General features: G+C 27.3%; 10 protein-coding genes across 10 annotated transcripts; 4 read left to right on the top strand and 6 right to left on the bottom strand.

The window, feature by feature from the left end:
* Positions 1-321: 321 nt before the first annotated feature.
* VNE69_01048 (putative SP-containing protein) lies at positions 322-1,302 on the top strand (the record flags this gene model as incomplete). The annotated part of the gene is made up of 1 exon (XM_065472180.1): positions 322-1,302. One exon carries the CDS (start codon positions 322-324, stop codon positions 1,300-1,302), a length of 981 nt encoding a protein of 326 aa, XP_065328252.1.
* A 5,179-nt stretch (positions 1,303-6,481) lies between these two features.
* Positions 6,482-6,730, top strand: VNE69_01047 (uncharacterized protein; the record flags this gene model as incomplete). Its single annotated transcript, XM_065472179.1, has 1 exon — positions 6,482-6,730. The coding sequence occupies one exon, from the start codon at positions 6,482-6,484 to the stop codon at positions 6,728-6,730; it is 249 nt and encodes an 82-aa protein (XP_065328251.1).
* Positions 6,731-8,778: 2,048 nt separating this feature from the next.
* VNE69_01046 (uncharacterized protein) lies at positions 8,779-9,987 on the bottom strand (the record flags this gene model as incomplete). Its single annotated transcript, XM_065472178.1, has 1 exon — positions 8,779-9,987. The coding sequence occupies one exon, from the start codon at positions 9,985-9,987 to the stop codon at positions 8,779-8,781; it is 1,209 nt and encodes a 402-aa protein (XP_065328250.1).
* Positions 9,988-10,076: 89 nt separating this feature from the next.
* VNE69_01045 (uncharacterized protein) lies at positions 10,077-10,331 on the bottom strand (the record flags this gene model as incomplete). Its single annotated transcript, XM_065472177.1, has 1 exon — positions 10,077-10,331. One exon carries the CDS (start codon positions 10,329-10,331, stop codon positions 10,077-10,079), a length of 255 nt encoding a protein of 84 aa, XP_065328249.1.
* Positions 10,332-10,676: 345 nt separating this feature from the next.
* On the top strand, positions 10,677-11,078 carry VNE69_01044 (ribosomal protein eS24; the record flags this gene model as incomplete). The annotated part of the gene is made up of 1 exon (XM_065472176.1): positions 10,677-11,078. One exon carries the CDS (start codon positions 10,677-10,679, stop codon positions 11,076-11,078), a length of 402 nt encoding a protein of 133 aa, XP_065328248.1.
* Positions 11,079-11,338: 260 nt separating this feature from the next.
* Positions 11,339-13,447, bottom strand: VNE69_01043 (uncharacterized protein; the record flags this gene model as incomplete). Its single annotated transcript, XM_065472175.1, has 1 exon — positions 11,339-13,447. The coding sequence occupies one exon, from the start codon at positions 13,445-13,447 to the stop codon at positions 11,339-11,341; it is 2,109 nt and encodes a 702-aa protein (XP_065328247.1).
* A 261-nt stretch (positions 13,448-13,708) lies between these two features.
* On the bottom strand, positions 13,709-14,269 carry VNE69_01042 (tubby-related protein 1; the record flags this gene model as incomplete). Its single annotated transcript, XM_065472174.1, has 1 exon — positions 13,709-14,269. The coding sequence occupies one exon, from the start codon at positions 14,267-14,269 to the stop codon at positions 13,709-13,711; it is 561 nt and encodes a 186-aa protein (XP_065328246.1).
* Positions 14,270-14,584: 315 nt separating this feature from the next.
* On the bottom strand, positions 14,585-14,848 carry VNE69_01041 (uncharacterized protein; the record flags this gene model as incomplete). Its single annotated transcript, XM_065472173.1, has 1 exon — positions 14,585-14,848. The coding sequence occupies one exon, from the start codon at positions 14,846-14,848 to the stop codon at positions 14,585-14,587; it is 264 nt and encodes an 87-aa protein (XP_065328245.1).
* A 3,059-nt stretch (positions 14,849-17,907) lies between these two features.
* VNE69_01040 (ricin B lectin (RBL4c)) lies at positions 17,908-18,468 on the top strand (the record flags this gene model as incomplete). The annotated part of the gene is made up of 1 exon (XM_065472172.1): positions 17,908-18,468. One exon carries the CDS (start codon positions 17,908-17,910, stop codon positions 18,466-18,468), a length of 561 nt encoding a protein of 186 aa, XP_065328244.1.
* A 339-nt stretch (positions 18,469-18,807) lies between these two features.
* VNE69_01039 (ricin B lectin (PTP6d)) lies at positions 18,808-19,404 on the bottom strand (the record flags this gene model as incomplete). Its single annotated transcript, XM_065472171.1, has 1 exon — positions 18,808-19,404. The coding sequence occupies one exon, from the start codon at positions 19,402-19,404 to the stop codon at positions 18,808-18,810; it is 597 nt and encodes a 198-aa protein (XP_065328243.1).
* Positions 19,405-23,566: the final 4,162 nt, after the last annotated feature.

Here is a 23,566-nt window from a genome sequence, read left to right as displayed (position 1 = left end):
ACCCGTCAAAAGTCTTTCATGGGCTTTAAGGCTGTCAAACAAATCAATATTTGTTTTTTTGTTTATAAAAAAATTTATAGATACATTCACAAAGATTCCAACTAAATTATAGATATTAATTTCATGTTATTATGTTTTTTTTGATAAATGAAAATTCTAAAGATAACATGTCTAAAATTAGCTGAACATTTTTACTACTATTTTGTTTCGTAGACTTGAAAAAAATTAATAAATTTTTTTAACGTCAAACATTTCGAAAAAGGACACAACTTAGAAATAATTTTTATCTTTTTTATATAAAAAAAATTATTTGAACACCCCATGATATTTCTTATTTTTTATATTACTGCAATACTTAGTACTTACGATGCATTTATAGTTCCACATGAAAATAATGTCGAAATTTACATAAATATAAAACAAACCGATCCGGCTGCGATTTATTTCATATCAGATTTAACAGCTGAAGATTGCGTAAAAGATTCTGTAAATATCGACGATAAAAGTTCGGATCTAGGTAAAAGTTATATGCAAAATTTTTTTAAGCCATTAACTTCAGAAGAGAAAAGAACTTTATATGATCTCTTGAATCTTCATTCAATTTTAAATCTAAAAGATAAAGCCAGAGCAGATTTATTCAAAAGTGGTGAATGTTTACTAATGGCTAAGATTCCATATGATAAAAATAAAATCTGTATTGATAGAGTAACAACTTTGGATTTACTAACAGCAAACACTTATTCAAGAAGTAAAGATATTGTGTTACATAAAGAGAGAGAATTTTATAAACTAGAATTTTGCGATTCCTATGATTACAATGAGAATTACTTGTATCCACTTATTTCCTCATCGTATCATGAAAATATAGCAAAATTTAAATTCTATAATCCGACAGAAATCTTAAAAGATTTATATTACAATAAGGAAAACGATATAAATGTTTCTAATAAACTTATTCCAAAAAATAATAAAAGAGGACGAATGCAAAGACGTTGCCGCTTGTTTAGTAAACAATTTGAAGAAGATGAAATTTTTGATTGGAAAAATCCAAAAAATAATGAACAAATTACAACTGAAAAACTTGACCAAAACGAAAATAAAAAAAAATTTCTAAGATCAAGAGATTTATCAAGACAGAAATTACGGGAAGAAACTTGTGAAGTTTCAGCGAAGAAAGAATGTTCAAATGGAGGCAATAATTATAATCAAAGCGTTGATAAAGAAGAGAAGGCTCAAAATAATGAAGAAGTTATTAAAGAAGCTACTAACAACCGCCTTAAAAACAAGTACAGATGTATTTGATAACTTTATCTACTAAAAGAAGCTATTATTTAATTTTAATATATAAATGGTATGTTATAGAAAATACATAATTAAGGGCAAAAATGATTGTGTAGATTAACAATTATATTTGAAGAAAATTAATATAGCGCATTATAACAATTTTTTGTATCATTTTATACTAGAAATACAATTAATAAATATTAGCTGATTTTAAATACTAACCTTGTTGCTTTTTTGATGTATATACTTTCATAAAATCAATGCAATAGGGGATTTTAGTCTTCAAATAGTTTTTTTTACTATAACAAAAATTCTCTTTAAATCACACGAATTATGCTTATATACCGATAAAAACAAATATTTATAAAAATTCTAATGATATTTCAATTAATAGAAATTTAGAACAAATTCTCATGTTCCCTGTTATCCAAATAAAGATGTTTATTTAGCGAGGGAGGAAAGCTAAATTTTTTGACTCGGCTAAGAAAAAAATTCTTTTGTGTATTGGATTTTAGGTAGAGCCTATATATCTTGGGAATAGATCTAATAGCTAATTAATGACAATGTAAACTCCATAGTAATTTTCTATCATTGTTCATTATAAAGTGTTTATCCATTAAATATCTCATGTTCTAAAATGGTGTATTGAGCCAGTCGACCAACATTAAAGGTAATTAAGTGTGAAGATGCATTTAATATATGCTTAACAAGCTAAGATACGCAAAAATATTGCAGAAAATTCATCATGAAAAAAATGCTATCTGGCCAAATATAAATATGTAAATAAAAATGTCTAATGCATTTGTCAAGGAACAGTTCTCCAGTGGTCCTAAGATTGCCCTGGAGACCAGAGAATACTATTCTATAAGTATTCTCTTCCTCTTCCCAATAATGTTTTTTGGAGGGAAAATATTGTATATTTTCCCTCCGACAAACATAAAAGAAATTCATGCCCAGAAGGGTATGAAGGATAATAAAAAATATGGTTTAAAACATTCTTCTCGGTCTGTTGGGAAACCAACAGACCACAATGGTGGTAACGATGATGAGGATAAGAGCGATGATCTCGACAACATCCTTTCTCAAATGAAAAAACTATGTCTTCAGAACAGATGGTTAGAATTTACCGGCGAAGATCTAAACAAAGCCGAAGACTTTCTGTCTCAATTTCGAGAAATTGAAGATGTGTACTCTCAAGCGAAGACGCTAGATATTGCCAAGTCAAAACTAAAAGGCAAAGCGTTGAAATGGTTTAAAGCTTTTGAGGGCGAGGAGATTGTAGATTACGAGACATTCAAATCCCACTTTAATAAAAAATACCTTAAAAAAAAACTAGTGGAAGACGTAACAGATCTATTCATGCACCTATACGTAGAGGGTCCGAAGGAAAGCGACATCTTGAGTTACGCTTATGACCTAAAAAGGTGTGCTAAAGGAAGCATTGAGCACTTTGAGAGATCTAAGATTGCGATTGGAAGAAACTCCCCCGAGATATTAAAGGAGGCGATCAGTGAAACCAAAGAGTGGATAGAGTTACTAGAACTCGTAGAAGAAAAGGATTTTTTAATAAATAAATACCTAAAGAAAAGGAAACCTTTTTATAAAAAGCCACAGAATGAAGTAACCTGTCAAGAAATGAAAGAATATAAAACTGTCCCCAAGAAAGCAGTACAGACAAATTCTTCATTTATTTTAAAGATAGGTAGAGTGGCTAAAAACGATAATTTTTCGGATGTCCGAGCAAGGATTAATTTTTTTTCAGGGAGAGAAAAGATTGCTGCGCTCATTGACACGGGAGCAGAAATTAATTGCATTAATAAAAAGAAAGCCCAATTATTGGGTCTGAATCCAAGAAAAGAGACGCTGAATATAGTAGGAGTGGGCGGTACAGTGAAATCAGAAGGCATAGTGGAATTTAGTGTCAAAGAGCCTAAAACTAAGAAATCAAGAATAGTAGAAGCACATGTAGTAGCAAACTTACCAGAAGACCTTATTATTGGCCTCGCAGATGTTCTAAATCTGAACTTACTCAAAATTCTTGATAAGATGAGAAATGCGTTAATAACGAAATCAGTCTGCACAACAACTCCCGAAGTACTCGAAACTCAAACTGTAGACGTCGGAGAAGAAGACACGGCACAGGAGGACAAAGAAAAATTTAATAAACTTATCTCAAAGTATCCAGCTGTTTTCTACAATAATGATTTAAAATCAAGCTTAGATATTGAACACGCCATAGAAATAACAAATGACTTTTCGGAAGTAAGAAATATTCAATACAGAAGATCTCCAGAACAAAACGAGATTATTGAAAGTAAGATTCAAGAGTTTTTGAGTAAAGGATTTATTGAGAACAGTGAATCAGACTATACTTCCCCGGTGGTTCTTGTCAAGAAACCTAATGGTGATATTAGATTTTGCATAGACTATAGAAGGTTGAATAAAATCACAAAGAAGATGATCTATCCTATTCCACTTGTAGAAGAAACTATAGAAGAATTACAAGGAGCATCTATATTTACAGTATTGGACTTGGAATCTGGGTACCATCAAATAAGAATTCGGGAAAAAGATAGATATCTTACAGCTTTTAGGAGTAGGACAGGAACGTTTCAATGGGTTAGGATGCCATTTGGACTCGTGAATGCACCCTTTACATTCCAGAAGATAATGAATTCTATACTGTCTCCGTACCTACATAAATTTGTACAAGTATATCTAGACGACATTATGATATACTCTAGATCGATTGAAGAGCACGTAAAGCACATTGAAGCAGTTTTTGAAATTTTAAACAAATTGAAATTGAAAGTTAATCACAAAAAATGTAAAATCGGAAAGAATACGGTAAATTTTTTGGGATATACGATAAATAAGAATGGAGTAAGTATACCACTTGAGCAACAGACGAAATGTCTTAATTTAAAAATCCCAGCCACTCTTAAAGAAACTAGAGCCTTTATTGGGTTCATAAACTATTTTAGAAAATTTATAAGGAATTATACAGATATAATGGCTCCTATCTATGACTGCTTGAAGAAAGGTAAATTTAAATTTTCTGAAGAAGCAAAACAAAGTGTAGGGAAAATAAAAGAAATTATTACGAGCTCTCCCGTTCTCAAGTTACCGGACTTCAATAAGAGATTTATCTTATACACAGATGCATCCAACCTTTACATAGGAGCAACACTGATGCAAAGATACGAGGAGACTGAAATGCCCGTATATTTTATCTCAAGGAAATTAAATACTGCTGAAATTAATTACACCGTAACCGAAAAGGAATGCTTGGCAATAATATGGAGCATATCCCAGTTCCGGATTTACCTAACAAATACTTTTACAATTCGAACAGATCATCAAGCCCTCAAATGGCTGCTGAGTTATAAAGAGAGCACTGGTAGATTAATGAGATGGATTCTCACACTCGAAAACTACTCATATGACATCGAATATATTAAAGGCAAAGAGAACATTATAGCGGACGGACTAACGAGATTTGTTCATGTAGTAAATTATGAAGATGAACTAGAATTATCGGCCGAGAGTCGTAAAGAAATGATTTTAAAATGTCACGAAGAGTGTGGACATGGCAGTATTTATCCAACATATGCTTTAGTTCTCGATAAAACAAAATGGAAAGGTATGTACGCAGATATTAAACAGGAACTCGAAAAATGTCAGGTGTGTCTAAAATTTAATTTAAAAAGAACACCAAAGCAACATCATAGAATTCGACTCAAGGACCCATTTTCACTGATAGGAATTGATATGGTAGGTCCTCTACCTAAGTCGGAAAATGGGAAAACATATTTAATAGTCGCCACGGATTATCTAACAAGATGGTGCGAAGCAAAAGCCGTAAGAAATAAATCGGCTAAGACGGTAGCTAAATTTATTTTTGAAGAAATAGTATGTAGACATGGTCCGCCCAACGAATTACTATCAGATAGAGGACTGGAATTTTTGAACAACACGGTCAAGGAATTATGTGGAATATTTAAAATAAAGAAATCTTTTACGTCAGCTTACCACCCACAATGCAATGGCACGGTAGAGAGAACCAACCAATCATTAGTAGCAAAACTGGCTAAAATGATAAATGGAAGGTGGAAAGACTGGGATGAATATTTGGAACTGGCTCTGTACGCATACAGAATTTCTCCAAGGAAGAAGACAGGATTTTCTCCTTTTGAATTATTATACGGACGGAAACCCTTATTATGGGAGCATCCCGAAAGAGAACTCTTATGTTTAGAAGATAATTTTTTAATATTTGAAAGATTGAAGCAAACCCGTGATACTATGTTACAAGCCGAAAGAGAGGCCAGAGAAAGGGAAATAGTAGAGGGGAAAGAATTTGCACTTCAAGTAGGTGATGTGGTATTAAGAAGAAAACCACCTATAAGCATTAGAAATAAACTGGACAGCAAATTTGAAGGCCCATACACTATAACGAAAGTCGGGAGGAAAGGTGCATACGAGATAATAAATCCCAATAATGACGTGTTTAAGGTAAATGGGAAAGACTTAAAAAAAATGGACTTTGAGCTGGAAACATGGGAGCCAATAAAGAAGGGGGGAGTGTCAAGGAACAGTTCTCCAGTGGTCCTAAGATTGCCCTGGAGACCAGAGAATACTATTCTATAAGTATTCTCTTCCTCTTCCCAATAATGTTTTTTGGAGGGAAAATATTGTATATTTTCCCTCCGACAAACATAAAAGAAATTCATGCCCAGAAGGGTATGAAGGATAATAAAAAATATGGTTTAAAACATTCTTCTCGGTCTGTTGGGAAACCAACAGACCACAGCATTCATTTCTATAAAATCGTAAATACTTTATTTTTTATAATATTAAATGTGTCAATAGACAAAAAATATTTTTTTTATTAATTAAAAAATAGTTTTAGCCCTATAAAATGTCTATGAAAGAAAGTAAAGAGAAATCTCCAACTAAAAGAATTCCTATTAAATCTCAAAAGAACTGGGCAAAAGATCTCTCCGATGAAGCTCTTATGAAAATTATTAAAGAGGGTATTACAATATCAAAATGCAAATTTAAATTTCTATTGGTTTCTGGATCGTGTTTAGGCGGAACCCACCAATCATGAGACATATGGGCTTCTCTTATAAACATAGAAACAAAGCACATTCCCCTAATCAAGAGGATTATTAATACTGATGTATATTTACTTATGGTTAGAGAAGGTGTGTGCCAAGAGACAAAAGATAAAATTAAAGAAGTTTTTGATGGAGTGTATATATGTGATGATAAAATACTATTTGTGTCTTTTATTTTAAGTAATAAAAAGGTTATTAATGAAGAAATGGTGAGGCTTAGTAATACATATAAAAAATTTGTACCACTTGTAAAAGCATGTAAATTTATTAAGAAACAGTTAAATAGAGAAATGCCAGATTTAGATTCTTTTATTTATTATTAATAGTAATAAGATTTATTAAGAGAGTATGTTATAAAATAATTGCAATATCAAAGTCTTGTAATATCATAGTTTTTTCAATAACAAATATTCGATATTGTCCTTAAAAAATCGACATAAATTTATAAAAAATATTCGTTTTGGTAATCGACTAAAAATAATCTATTGTCAAGTATATAAAATAGCATATACTTGAAAAATTAATGAGATATAAATACTATAGATCTTTTATAAGACAACTCGTGCTATATTCCGAATTTACTTTTACACTTTTGTTTAAAAAAGGTTTTAAAGTAAGATTAATAAAAATTATAAACATTTTTTCATTGACAAATTTATTCCCTATGTGCTTATTTCTTACATGTTAGTTAATATTTACTTTATAATTTTATATTGTCAAACTATATAATGTCCGTGAACATGCTATATCTCTATATTCTTAAAAATAAGCACCTAGTATGATATAAATAAGCAAAGGTTAAGATATTTACCACCTATAATAAATACAATTGATCACATCCACAAATTATATTGTTTCAGTTTGATATATCTGAAAATTTTGTATTAATTCATTTGATGATAGATCATAAGTGTTAAGAAGATATTTATGGAATATAACATTTTATGGTCAATTCATCTTTTAAAGCTTTGATGTCAATAAGTTCTTTCACATATTATAATATTCTCTTCGATCAAAAGTAGTTACATAAATATCTGTAATTATAGACTTTTTTAAACATCTTGGTAAAAAGGAGTTTGTCTCTTTGTTGGCTATTTCGAGTTAGTGTAGAACCTAAGATTTATTAACGCGCCATGATTCTTTTCAATGTTTTTTTGCCACATATATTCATGTAGCTTTCAGTGTTTGATTACATTATTTTTTTACATCTATATACATTGAAGATTATTAGAGGTCATTTCTGTCGTCTTAAGTATGAGTTATAAAACTAGCACCAAACATCCCAAAAATGTTTCAAATAGATTTTGGACGATTAAAACGCAATTTAATGTTCAACAAAACTTGACAATAATCTTCTATGTCAATTGCTCATTTATACCGTTGTAGATAAACAAAAGCAACATGTTTTTACATATATCATTTAACAAGGTAGGTCACATTAACCGAGATATTCACTATAATATCTTACTACTTGTCATTAAATTAAAATTTGATTACATTTAATTTTTGTTGCAGTATAGCTAGTCCACGTGCTCAAATCAATAATGCAATGTCGATATTGGCTGTATATTTTTTTTAATTATCTCAATATTGTCTCGTTTACCTATATATAAATTACAACATACAACCTTTATTGATTTTTTACTTATTTCAAATTTACTGAATCAATATAATTTTTTTTTATTTTCTTTTTATCTTTGTACCACATTCAATATGATACACTATTTATCTAATACATGTTTTTTTGCTTTTTAACAATAAGAGTTTGTAAAGAAGTCTTTTATAGACTATGAAAAGTTCTATACTTTTACAAATGTATACAGATGAAATCAAAGGTTAGTTTTTTTAGTGCAATGCTTGCTATTTGATACGCTCATCTTCTTTGGTTTCGGCATCTTGATTCCCTTCAGACATCCTCTCACTGTATAATTCTAATATTCTCTTTTGTTCAGTATAAAGTTCATGTCTTCTTGACACAATTAGACTTTCACATTAAAAAGACTCTTGTCTTGATATGTGCTCCAATTAGGATGATTGTAGTACTTTCTAAACCTCCAAGCTATAGAAGTTAAATATCTTTTTTAAATATTAAAGAGAGGTAGTTGGTACGAGTTGAAAAGCTTTTAAGACACATCAATATCTTCAGAATTGTAAAAAAGTTTAATTTAATGATCACTACATCCTTAATTTATATTATCAATTAATATAATTTATTTGGGTATAATATTCGGCTTATTAATTATACTAGAAAATGCTGTATACGAAGAAATGCTTAGATTTGTAAATTATACGATTAAAACTTAATCATCTACAATATTTTATTTAATATAAAATTCTAATAAAAATTTTTTAAATATAAAATTCAAAAATTTTAATTTTTTTTCTGTTGCTTCTTAATTCGTATAAATTCTTCTATTTCTTCATCACCACCCATTTCTTTTATTCTTTCTTCTAATTCTTTAACATTTTTTTCTTCATTTTCTCTCTTCAAAAAATGTATTATCAATTTCCTAAACATTTTCACTTCAACTTCATTATTCTTTATAAACTCATTAAACTCTTTTTTATTTATCAATTTCCTATCTAAATATTCATAAGTCGCTTCATTATTTATATGACATTCTAATACTTTTTTTATACCAATTTTTTCTACTATAAAATTTATATTTCTCCATATATTTTTGTAATTAAGTAAAGCTTTTATAAATATTTGAGTATCTGGGGCTTGTTTTAGTAGTTTAAAAATTTTTTTGTATAGAATTGGGTCTATGTCTATGAGATTTAAGAGGTTATAAAAGTATTTAGGGTGACATGGAGTATTAATTTTTAGTATTAGAGAGAGTATATCGCATATTTTGGCGATTTTTTGTTTTTCTTGTTTTGATAGGTTTGGGGTTGTGTATAAAAGTGCTCCTAGTTGTTTATCAAGTCTTTCTATTTCTTCACTGTCTGTTAAGTCGACTAATTCGAAATTTTCCAAACTATTATTATCATCTTGAATATCATCTAATTCATCTTGACGATCATCTTGTTTAATATCTTTTACATTTTTATCTTGACTTTCATCTTGACTATCATCTTGACCATCTGATTCATCTTCCACACACTCTAATTCATCTAATTCATCTTCCACACTTTGAAATTCATTATAGTAGTCCATTTTACATATTTTATATATTGTTCTTATAAATTTCTCTACATATTCATTACTATCTACATATATATTCTCAAAATACCATACACACACTATATTACTAAAATAATCCATCTTATAGACATATTCTTCTATACATGTAATTTTACCATTAACAAGTTTAGAAATACTATTTAGAATTTTATCCACTACGTTACTATCATTACTATCATCTTGAAGATGTTGTTTATCCACTACGTTACTATCGTTTAGATTATCATAATCTAGTATTTTAAGTTTACTGTAGATTTCTTGTGGAGTTTTAAGATTTTTTAATAAAAAAATTATTAAAATTTTTTTATTTAAATTTAAAAGTTCCTTGTTTTGTTTTAAGTTTAAAAGGACAGAGTTTATATTGTCTAGAGTAATGTGAAGAAGTTTTTTCATATTTTGGAAATGGGGTGTCAAAAAATTTAAAAAAATAACGGACAAATAAGAAATTTAAAAAAATGTAATAAATATTTTTATATACTTGTTTATTTTAGTTTCTTTACTATTAGATTGTAGTCATTTTCTTTATCTTCATTTATTTCTATTACTAGTACATCATTATCAAATATTAAATCATCAAATATTAAATTATGAGATATTTTATATTCTGCTTTCATTTTAATGAGGACTCTTCCTCTCTTGATCTTCTCTGTCTCTTTACACATGATTGTATATTCCTCATTTAGACATTTTATTACTATTATATCATTTATATAATATCTTATTAAATAATTTCTCATACCAAAATAGAGGCCTATTATGGAAGAATATAAAAATGAGATTTCTAGATGTCTCAAGATATTAAGAAATAAGCCAGTAAAAGATAGTGAGATTTACAAGATGTATATTTACACTATTTTACAAGTATCAGAGGAGAAGATACTAGTACAGAAACAGAAGAACTTATAAATCGACTTACTATCTTATTAAAATATAATTAACATTAAAATATAATACACATTTATAATGTATTTTAAATATAATATAAACATATTGTATTAATACTATTATAGTATAATACACATTTATAAATAAATAAATGTCATTATATTTTTTTGTCCTTTTTTTCTTGCCCTTATTTTTTTATGGCTGCAAATTGTGAACTTGAAATTTTATTACAAAAATCAAATTCTCTTCTTTCCCGTAAAGAACTCAGTCTCAAAATCCACCACGAGGAGTCACCCGTGCCCCAGAAGAAAGTCATCACTGACAAGCTCAGTAAGCTCTTCCAGACTAAGAATGATAATATAGTAGTATATGATATTACTAATACTCCTGGTACACATACCAGTATAGGAAGAGTGAATATTTACAGTAACCAGGATGATATGAAGAGAGTAGAGAAGAGTTACATGGTGGCAAGGAAGACAGGGGAGACAAGTATAAGGAAGCCCAGACGGACTAGAAAAGATGAGAGGAAGAAAGCTTATAAGAGATTTGGGACAGTGAAGAGAGCGATGAAGAAAGCCGAGAGGAAGAATAAATAATTTAACTATTATATTATATTATATTATATTATATTATATTATATTATATTATATTATATTATATTATATTATATTATATTATATTATATTATATTATATTATATTATATTATATTATATTATATTATATTATATTATATTATATTATATTATATTATATTATATTATATTATATTATATTATATTATATTATATTATATTATATTATATTATATTATATTATATTATATTATATTCAAACTAATATATTTTGTTTATTTTTTAGAATAAATTGTTACTACTGGCGAATCTACTAAATGCATTGGGTGTCTCTGTCTCTTTCTTTACTGTGGGGATTGAGCTCCCACTACTCGGCACATTAGTGCAGATATTTGTGGGGGTACTAATAGTCTGTGTCACATTACCAATATCTACTTTATTAATATCTAGTCTATTATTTATATCTAGTCTATTAGTATTAGTAATATCTACTTTATTATTAGTAATATCTACTCTATTAGTATTATTAATATTGTCTTCCTGTATTATTATGTTACACATACTTTCTATATTCAGTACCTTCTCTAATTCCACCATACAGAAGCCACCACTACTATTACTACTAAGAGTACTACTTATACTAGTTCTTTCTGGCTCCTCTATTATTGCTCTGTTGTATATGAAAGGAGTCCTTGCTTTATTCCTCTGGTTGATCTTCTTATCATAGTACTTTATACTCTTCTTTATATACTCTGAGTCTACACTCTGTCTCATTTGTATCTTATTTATCATGAAGAGTAAGTCATTCTCCATATCCCTCTGGAGATCCCCTGGGTCTTCTAACTTCATTATGTCTCTGTAGAGGGAGTGTAACTTAGAGTCAAGATTGTACTCTGTGTACTTGTAGTCTCTAATAGTAGACTTATTAACCTTTATATTCTTAATGTCCTTAATTATCTTATCCACAGCATCTTCATTTTGAGAATTAGATTTATCTTCATCTATTGTATTAGATTTATTATTAATGACTTCTTTTATACTTGAAAATGAAAAGTGGGCTTGAGACTTGAAATCTGAGAAAGATTTTATAGTCTCCTTTTCAGACTTAAGGGATAAATCATTAGTACTATCTTCCTGCATATTATCTTCTTTAAATATATTTGATATTTCAGGAGTAATACTTTCTTTATCGTCCTTATCTTCTTCATTAATATCTTCTTGTTCTTGTGTCTTTAAGTCGTCTTTGTCTTTCTTATCTTCTTTAAATATATTTGATATTTCAAGGATCTTGTCTTTTTCAAGACTATCTTCTTGTTCCTGCATATTATCTTCTTCCAGTGTCTTTATGTTGTCTTCCTCCATCTTATCTTTTTCAGAAATCTTATCTTCCTCCATATATCTTTCTTTATCTATCTTATCTTCCTCTATAATACTTTCTTTATCTATCTTATCTTCTTCCTGTGTCTTAAATGTTTCTTCCTGTGTCTTTATGTTGTCTTCCTCCATCTTATCTTTTTCAAAGATCTTATCTTCCTCCATATATCTTTCTTTATCTATCTTATCTTCCTGCTTATTATCTTCTTCTCCCTTGGTTGTATCTTCCTCCATCTTTTCTATATCCTTAAGATTCAAATATGATGTGTCTTCATCAATCTTAGCTTCTATAGTATCACTCTTAGTTCCTTCACTTTTTATTATCTTGTGGAATACATTCCTGCTTTCTTCTCCTACATACTCCTTAAAATAATATCCTTCCTCTGATCTCTCCTTGATTTTATATATCTCCACTTCTCCTCTCTCATTAATCTGTCCTATACAATCTTCTCTACTATCAAGTCCCCTTAAATATTTACTCTTCCCTTCTTCATCACATTTCACATAAATCATCTCATTACTAATTTCTTCAAGTTTCTTATTAAACATAATTATACTACTAGACTTATCATTACTAATAAATATATACTCATTTATTATACATGAGTAGTAGAAGACTTCTAAATCATCAAAATCTGTATATTTGACTATATTCTCACATTTATGTCCTTTGTAAGAGATATTGTCATCAGTGATGACAATATCAAGACATTGGAGATTTTCCTTGTTTATGGAAAATTTTGATCTATTTATAGTTTTTTGCATAAACACTTTGTTTGTTATAACAAACAAAGTGAAATCAAGAATATAAATATTTTCTGGATCAGTGATTTCCAGAGTATTATTTTTTTTCTGTACGTTTATAGGAGAGATGAATATTTCTATATTGTTGAATAAGATGAATTTGTCGTAGATTATAATGCAGACATTATTAAAGAGAAAGAGTCTTGAGTAAGGTTTAGGAGAGAGAAGACAATCTCTTGGGAGTGTAGAGATTTGTTTGAGTATTTTGAGCATCTCCATAAAAAAATAAGGGTGGTAAAAAGCATATAGATATTATGTATAGATATTATTTATTGTACTATGTATAGATATTTTATATAGATATTATTTATTGTACTATGTAAAGATATTATGTATAGATTTAATTTATTGTACTATGTTTGTGTATGCATTAATTTATGCTGCATAAATATAATCTACATAATACAATATGCATAATCTGCATTATAAAATAACATACAATCAATTATAAGTCTAAAGTCTATTTATTTGGTTCTAGTCACATAGGTACTTCCTGTCTAGGGCCGCTAGACATATACAGAAGGCTGTCAAGGCAGATAAGGGATATCTATAATCCAGTACAAATCTCTTCTCCCCTATCTTCCCAAATGTCAATATATTATAAGTATTATCTGTAGGATGAACTAACTGGAAGTTCTTTACACTCGGGACACTCACCCTCCCATTAAAATTCAAGGAATAAGACTGACTCTCTAAATTAAACAAGGGCTCTTTATTCCTCAATATCAAGTAACTAAGTCTAACTAAGAAAGATCTAGGCCTTCTCTTTCTAAAGAAAGATGTCTTATATGTAATCTCTAAATCTTTATTATAATAAAAACTCCCTAAGAAATTACTCTTTAAAATGCAGACACTCTTCCCATTTTCTATGATCTCGAAGCCACAGAATCTTCTGAGGCCTGTTAAGATATTCTTAGTAAGAGAGTTTTTATATTCAAACTCGTAGGGAGATATAATGGTTATTATACCTTGACAAGTTATATTAATCTTAAGGGGCTTGTCAAGGGTCAGCATATTAAAGTGGGGACAAGTCATGGGGGGATGTGTATCTTTTAGTATATAGAATTTGTTTCATAGGGGGAGAATTTGTTGGTGTTTCATTTGAATCAGCGTAGTGACAGTAATGATCTTGTCTTGATCTTATTTGATCTTATTTGATCTTGATCTTATTTGTCTCGTCTTGTTCTTAATTTGTCTTGATTTATCTGCTACTAGTAGTGTCATGTTTTATCTGCTACTATTAGATCATGTTTTATGATCTTTGTTCTTGTCATGTTTTATGACTTTATGATCTCGTTCTTATATTTGTTCTTGTCATGTTTTATGACTTGTATTTTTGATCTTTGTATTCTATTTATTAATATGAGTAAGGTCATTTTCATTTGACATATTATATTCTAAGATGTTCTTGTCTCTAGAGAAATATACTAATTCTCCTTCTCTTTTTATATATACTGTGTAGTCGGGTCTGATATTAATACTCTCTAACTCATCTTCCAGAAATATATCTCCTACTTCTATCATGGCATGTACTATATTTATAAGGAACTGGTCTACGAAGCCAGTACTGTAAATAAGCTTATTATTTCTACATACACAGAAGATCATAGTCATAATAAAAATGAGGGCAAGAATATTGTAAAATAGACATTCTAGTAGAAAATGAATATTAAGAATATTGTATATTAACCAGACATTCTAGTAATTTATCAGAAAAATGTGAAACATAACAGCCTGAAACACCAAGTAAGTGTAGTAGACACAATGTAAGTAGATATTATACAGTGTACTGTAATAAATTAGGAAATATCTTAAAAAGATATAAAAAGAAGAGAGAGAAAGAGAGAAGGGAGATAATAAAAAAATATATAAGGAATGAAAACATGGGTTTATTTATTATAAAGAGAAACAAGATAACAAACATTATATACACTTACAAGATAGCAAACATTATATACACTTACAAGATAAATTTATATATATGATAATATAAGTTATTATATATGATAAAACAAATATAATATAAGTTATTATATATGATAATATAAGTTATTATATATGATAAAACAAATATAATATAAGTTATTATATATGATAATATAAGTTATTATATATGATAAAACAAACATAATATTTCATTGGTGTATTATAAAACATTTGGAGACATTCTACCACATATTTGACTAATAAGAAATGACAACATTTCTGAATGTCATATAATATCTATATTTCTGTATGTAATATGATACTACATTTCTGTTTGGGATATGATACTACATTTCTGTTTGGGATATGTATTAGTCTGAGAACAGACATATAAAATCAAGTACTAGACTTGGAAGATGCAACGGACACAATTATGATATCATGTATAAATGATATTTGCAGGAAGATGTCTGGTATTAGGAAAACAGACATAAGATCATATTGAATTTAGATACTAAAATATAATATTGGGTTAAAGAGATAAACACAATTTTGAAACATAAAAATATAATTGGAATTATCAGGTAGATATCAAGAATTAGTACTATGGAACTTCAAAATTGACTCGGAATTTGTTTGTTACGTAAATAAAAAATAATTAATAAGAAGTGTATATATTTGACTTAGTTATTTGGGAAATTTCAATAAGCACTTTTTAGGCGAAGTGTAAATTAATATTTAACGAACTTTATAAGAAAAAATTTAGAAGTACATGGTAGAAAATGATGAAGTCTGGAAATTCAATATAATAGACAAATATCATAATATATAAACAAGATCCCTGTAACAATCAAAATATAAATCGGGGAAACTAAAATAATATATAAAAAAATGAACCAATAAACAATTTACAAATATTATACAAGTAGAAACTTCTTATATTACAACTAATATGTCTTTAATAAGAAGTTCTCATATTTATATTTTTGTGCATATTAAAATTTCGTTGATGATACAAATACGGTGAGAAATATTAAAAAACTGAAAAAACTAATATATGGCAAAAACCATAAATAATTTGATCAAAGAAAAACTTCTTAATTATATAAACATTTTTTTAATCAACTCTATGATAAAAAAAAATCAAAAGTAATATTTATTAATTTGTCTGGTTATGACAACTGGTGCAAAAATAATGAGCAAAATTCCATAAGAATCATTTAAGACTCGGCTAATTTAAGTACTTTTGATGCCTTTATATAAACCTCATTTACTATATAGAAAATGAGGTTTAAATTTTTTTTTTTGTGTGTTTTTATATAAAAATTTACATATATTTTTGTATGTAATATTTATTCTACGACGATACAGTAAAATATAAGAATCTTGTACAGTGTATAGCATTTATATATTACAAAATAATATTCATTGATCATATGTAATATAATAAAATCATATAATTTACAAAGATAATTCTTATTTTTCAGGTTCGATATATGCGCATTACGATTTTCAAAGCAAAATTTAACTACTTTGTGCAAAATTCTGCTTATTTTATATAAAATTACTTTTTTTACAGCATATACGTGTATCTTAATATTTTATATAAAAAAACTTAAGCCACATGATTGAATCTTCCCTTCTGAAAATGACTGTGATATTTTTTTTTAATCTATAAAAAGACCTATATGTCCTAAAAGATATTAATTATCTTAAATTGATACTTAACAACTAAAAAACAATCGACAGCATAAGAAATTAATAAAAGCATGAAAACAATTTGTAGAGATATATAATTACATCAGATCCACGGTGACACATTTGAGATATTATTTACAAGAAAGTGTATCGCCGAGATTTGTTGGCGATAACAAACAATCAATAGGATTTTATTCTGAAATGTTTTACCAAAAATTGCAAAGTATTATTGTTATACATTAATAGAGATACATAGACATAATATTAGAAATTTTCTTTTTAATATGTTTTACAGAAATTTATATATTAAAGTTGTAATCTAATAGACCTAAATGTATATTTATACTAAAAATAGACACTGGGATTAATTGTTATATCTACGTTTATTAAAAAGAACTATCTCAGATGATCTAAATAATAAAAATAATACAATTATTAATAACGATATAAAGAATGTTTTAACTGTATTGACATAAAGAAATTAAATATAGACATTTTTTATAATATTATTTACTTAAATATAATTTCATGCTACTATATTAAATACTCGGAGATTTTTTATATAAAACTTATATGTAATGTAATAACACGGAGTTCTTTTTATATTATATCAAAATATATATATAAACCATTATTATATATTTTAATTGGACAATACATGAAACAGACAAAGTTATATATTAGATATGCATGTATGACTTAATATTGTGCATTTACAAATATTTTCCTGACTAGAAAATTGATATATGTAAAATTTATTAATAAAAAACTACATTATTAATAACATTTTATTATATTTTTCGCCATTCTTAGTGTATTATATAAATTTGTTTAGTCATTTCTTGTATATTGATATTAAAATAAAGTCATAGACAAAAGAAAATTATTATATAAATTAATAAAAAATGTAAACATACTAAATTCATTATCATTCGGTACAGGATAAATCATTTCATTCTATATGAAACATATCCGTTATCAATTTTATAGTTTCAAATTTGATTTGTCAATAAACCTATAATTAAATTTTTTATTACATATCAAAAATTATGAACACACTTATTATCCATTTATTATTACTAACCTTTATCCATTCAAATCTAGTATCGTTTACTAACAAAAAATCTGGTTTAAGTTTATGCTGCAAAAACCGTATTAATATATACGGATGTTCTGAAAAAGAAGATACAATCCAAGCCTTAATTAACCACGAAGAAGGTGGTAAGATATCTATCGAAGTACCAAAACACAATAATTATGTATTTTATCCAATAGAATCACCACAAATTTTGAGCTTATGGCAAAACCAAGCAGGTATTGATAACGAGATTGATATAGTGTTGTATAAAGATGAAGATTATATGATTATGAAAAATGGGAAATGTTTCGGGTATAATGAAAAAGATAATAACTTTGTTGAGTCTGAATGTTTTGATAGTGGATCAATGTTTAATATTAAATTTGAAAATGATGAAAAAGACGAAATTGAAAATGAAACTTATAAAGAAGAAGAAGAAGGGCAGTCAGATGTTGTTGAGGAATACCGGCCTAAAAAACATAAACACTCATGTTCTCACAAGAAAAGACATTATATTCCAATGGACAATTAAATTGTTAATGTTTTTATATAATATTGTATTTGAGTTTAATTTGCTTGATGTTATATTGATTCCATTATTTGCACATATTAAAATTACATGCATTTATACAACTTGCATTGTGTTACATAAAAGGCAGTTAACAAGCAATTACTGTCCGTTAATAAAGATTAATATATTATCTTTTTAAAAATAGAAATTTCAATGTAAGTTTCAAAATTATTTGTTGGGACTATGTTAGTATATACCAGCACATAATTAAATTATTTTGATAAAAGTCTTTATATGAAAAAAATCTACAAACTTCCCATTAATTGTAAAATATATTTGTAATAGACCAAAATTATTTATTCAATGATGTTCAAAACGTCTTCTTCTTAAATGTGAATGGTGTCTATTCCCAAAATGTTCATGTTCATGTTCATTTTCCCTATGATGATGATGACCATCATCATCATGAAGTATTAATATTTTTCTCTTCTCACTAGTTCCAATTTTACTTTTATCAGTAAACTTCGGTTTAGGATCCAATTCGTCTTTATCTTTAAGAACTTGAAATTTCTGATTGTCTTGAAGAGTACAAGCTTTCGAATAATATTTATCATCATTTTTATCATATTCAATACACTTACCTCGATTTTTGATTACAAATGTTTTCGGCGCAATTAAAGATAAATAAAAACGTTGATTATCTTTCCTATGCGCATCTCTGTTGTATGTTAATGTCCATGCATTACCAATATCCCATACAGCTTGTCCATTACTTGATCTCATTCCTTGTACTCCATCGCCCCAGCTATTTATAACAGAAAAATCATCATTTGGACCTAAATCTGATTTCATAACAGAAGTTACATCGCCATTACTTAACGAACCTTTCATAAATCGGTCTTCGTTAAGATGCTTTATGTAGAATTGTAAAGTACTACATAAAAATAATAGAATCATAAAGTGATGAAAATAATATATTTATAAACGACATGAAACATAATCTATTTAATTTAACCAACAAAATCCGAAACACTATTAAATTAATTAACAGATTTTGATGAAACAAAAAAAATCAACATATTAAAAATGCAAAATTTATAAAAAACATGAATACAAGGTTGGCGTCTTTAAAAAGATAGGATTTGTGATATAATTACTCGATTGGCCGTTGTCAAAGTATTACTGTTATGACCAACATAATTTTTTTCGGCCACGTCAAAAAAATATAAAACAAGAAGCAGATGTCAAAAATCGCACCACTTAATGACATTTTCTAAGCAATTTGTTTCGTTTTTAAAATGAAATAAATTGTCTTAAAATATTTCCTTTGCATTATATTATGCATCATAAAAAAAAATATTTCTTTTAATTTTGGTAAAATGCTCTTTACTACAAAAACCTAAAGATACGATTTTTCTCAATATTAAGGAACGTAGTTCAACTGGAACACATAAAAATGCGAACTTTACAATGAAAATCAATGGTAAAAATTTTAGATAAATTAAATATCACAAAGGCAGTAAAATCAAAATCATAAAAAATATCACAAGTCTAGTATTTTTAATGAATTAAAAAATAACATATTAAATAAATTTAGTAATTTATTATGGGGAAATTTTCTTGTTTAGAAATTGGTTGGCAATCAATAACAGGTTTATGTATAGAAAGATCTTGAAAATAATATATAAATGCTCAACTTAAAAAAATGGTAAAAATTAAAATCTACTTAACATGAAAACTTTATTGTAATTGTAGAGTATTTCGTTATGTAATGAGAAATACATATGCATCTTGTCAAATTTTAGGACAATCAATGAAAGCGTTTATTGTTAAAAAAGTAGCAATTTCTGCAAAGCATTTTTAAAATATTAAATAAAATAAAAAGTTATTCAAATATAATTTGTAAATAATTTTTTCGGATCCATGATTTTTTTCTTTTATTATGTATAATCCTTAGGGGTGGGATCGAAGACTTTTGACAAAAAATTATGGGATTAATTTTTTTTATTATTTTTATAGATAAACAGCTTCAAAAAACATTATTGAAAGAAAATGCAAATTATAATTTATTATTTCTATTTTTACTCATTTACTCTCAATCCCGAGAGTAGTTCATTTGTTAAAAAAAACGGGTTTCTTAAAATTTATATTAAGGGTACGCATATAGGGTAAAAAATACATATGTAACAATAGTTGAGGTTAACATTGAACATTGTACTAAGCAGCCTAAAATATCATAAATAAAAAAATAAGAAAAACTATATTTCAAAATGAGTAAATTTCCGTAAAACATCGAAAGTCCTATAATAACATCTCGAAACAAGTAGTTTTGAACAGACAAAGCTTTTACTACTTGATCTTAAAAAAGAAGGATATATAACCTTATTTTACTTCAACGACTTGTTTATACACATCATTCGTTTTTTTGAATGCCCCTTATTTTCTATTCTAAGACTCTCGTAATGATATATAAGTGTAAAACATTCAAGACATCAAAATAAATATTTGTCTTAATGTCGACATGCGCAGCAAAACAAACAGTCAAATTAATACCTCGTTTTCTTTTCTTATAGACACACTCTTATTTTTAAATTTTTTTTTATGCTGGCACAACTAACCATCAGCACCAAGCCTTTTAAAATGGTATAAATTGAAATGGATCTTTACTTTTTTACAATGTTTATATTGCTAATATTACAGGTAAAAATTCTTGATGGTTATAAAATATTGTTTTTTTTCAAATGTAACATATAGTTAGTTTGAACAGCACACATCAAGCAATCGAATCATTATACTCAATATTTTGAATAAATTACTTTTAAAAAGCTTTAATGTATTGAGGATTATGCTCTGTAGCAGTGTATTTGCACAAAAAAAACCAAAATTAGATTTTTAGGTTGCCTCTTGTAAATTCAACGATTTTATTTAATAATACGATCGTATAATATTTTTCTGTGAATTTTTTATTCATTCTTAAATAATAATGTTTTTTATTGTAATCCGAAAAAATAATTTTTTCTACTTGCATTGATATAATAATTTGACCTTACATAAAGATCAGGGATTTTTATGACTGCAATTCTTTATAATCCTTTCGATTTTTACTTTATAGATAATCTACATTAAAATGCAATAGCAAGCTCTGTCATATAAAGATAAACAATATGCAGTTGTTAAAAAATTCCCCCTTATATCCATTTCATCAGCAGAAATATACAGCAGATATTATCTAACCCAAGAAAGAACATCGCCGTACTAGTTCAAAGGTCCCGCAATCATTTGCACAAACTCAAGGCTTCTCATACCGCCACGCCCTAACTTTGCATTTTATTGAAGCGTGATCATTTATCGCACAAATTTCGGACAAGGGGTTTCAGGAATCTTATAGAATACGTATAACAAAAAAAATCCTCTAAGTGTCCTGTCCTTTAATTTGGATTGAGAATTCAATCTCAACGTGCTCCGACCAAAAGAGGCTTTACCCAAGTAGTACTTCACTTATTTCAAAATAGAATTGAACTTACATTCCTTAAGGCCATTAATTGCGTTTTTCAAAATTATGTAAACCCTTATTGTCGGAAATACTAGCTTTATATTAATTAACTTAAATATAACGTAGACATATTTTTAAACCATATAACACACATCAGTAGTAACTAAATTTGGTGTTTTTAGCTCAACTCCCTCCTTTATGTAGCAATACAATACATTTAACCACTATTTTTCGAGCCATAATTTTAAAGCAAAAAATTTTGAGGAGTTCTATCAAATTTTATACTTCAAACGGTTTCCGTCATAATTGCCAAATTCAAACAGAAATAAGTTATTTAAACTTAAGTCACATGATAATTAAAGACACATTATTATCTTATGTGTTCTATTTTATAAATTTTTGAATCATGTTTTACATAAATCTTCACATTATTACTAGCAAATTTATTTTTTCCTTCTTCATAATGATACAATTAAATATATAGGTTATATTTACAACAATTATTCAAGCACTATAAATGAAATATTTAAACGTAAGTGTGCACGGAAATACTTATCTTTTTAATAGAGTATCTTTAATAAAAAAGAACAGACATGACAACATTTAAATATTAGCTCTTACTACAATTGCAATGTTTTTTATGAGGACACAAATAAAAAAAATGAATACATAAGTCATATATTATATAGTATAATTTTTTTTAAAAAACCCCCCATAATTGATATTTTTTTCATTTATAGTATATACAATGATTACACAATATTTTTATGATTAAGTCTATTCCAACTTAGATTATTTTTAATTAAAACTTGGAATTGAGTATGTTTTGTAAAGTACTACATAACTTGTTGGGTTTAAAATTAAATATTGTATAAAAAAGCTAAAATAGAACAAGAATATAAAATGAAACACATACGTATATCACACGATGATTTCAAAGGATCTTTTATGTTAAATTGAAAAAAAATAGACTATGGCAATTTAAAACAGGTATATAAGCGGATATTTATAATATGTTACATAAAGATTAGACCATCTTTACTTTAATGTTTGGAAAGTTCTGAAAAAACATTGTAGAAATTAACTCATTATCTTCATTTTTGTCATAAGGAAATTTTTTATCGACCACTGCATTTGATGCATCATTTAAATTAGAATTAATATCAAATTATGATTACTTAAGAGATGGTCATCTATATGTTGTCGAAAGGTATAATGTTTTTATTTATCACATTTTCATTAAAAACAAAAGTGCTGCAAAAAATTAGTATTTTGTTCATATAGATTATTGCTTATGAGTTTAATATTAACATATACTTAGCCATGAAATTCTATAACAAACATTCATTTAAGTATTCATGTTAGACATATACCGGTCGCAATAAATACATAAGTATATACATGCGCTATTATTATAGCATCGCTCCGCTTTTAAAAATACAGATAGCTGTTACCTTTAAAAAAGTTACTATAAATACTTAATGAACACAGACACCAAAATATCAGTTTTTAAAGTCTATACAAAATCGGAAAGAAGAAAATTTATTCTGCGATGTAAGGAGAAGTTTATGTTTTGTTGTAAAAAATATAAAAAGGACAAAAGTGAACAGACGATTTACAAACTTA

Source organism: Vairimorpha necatrix, chromosome 1 (genome assembly GCF_036630325.1).
Source record: "Vairimorpha necatrix chromosome 1, complete sequence".
Classification (NCBI taxonomy): Eukaryota; Fungi; Microsporidia; family Nosematidae; genus Vairimorpha; species Vairimorpha necatrix.
The sequence above is the reverse complement of the archived record's forward strand: the minus strand, read 5'-3'. Positions and strand labels throughout refer to the sequence as shown.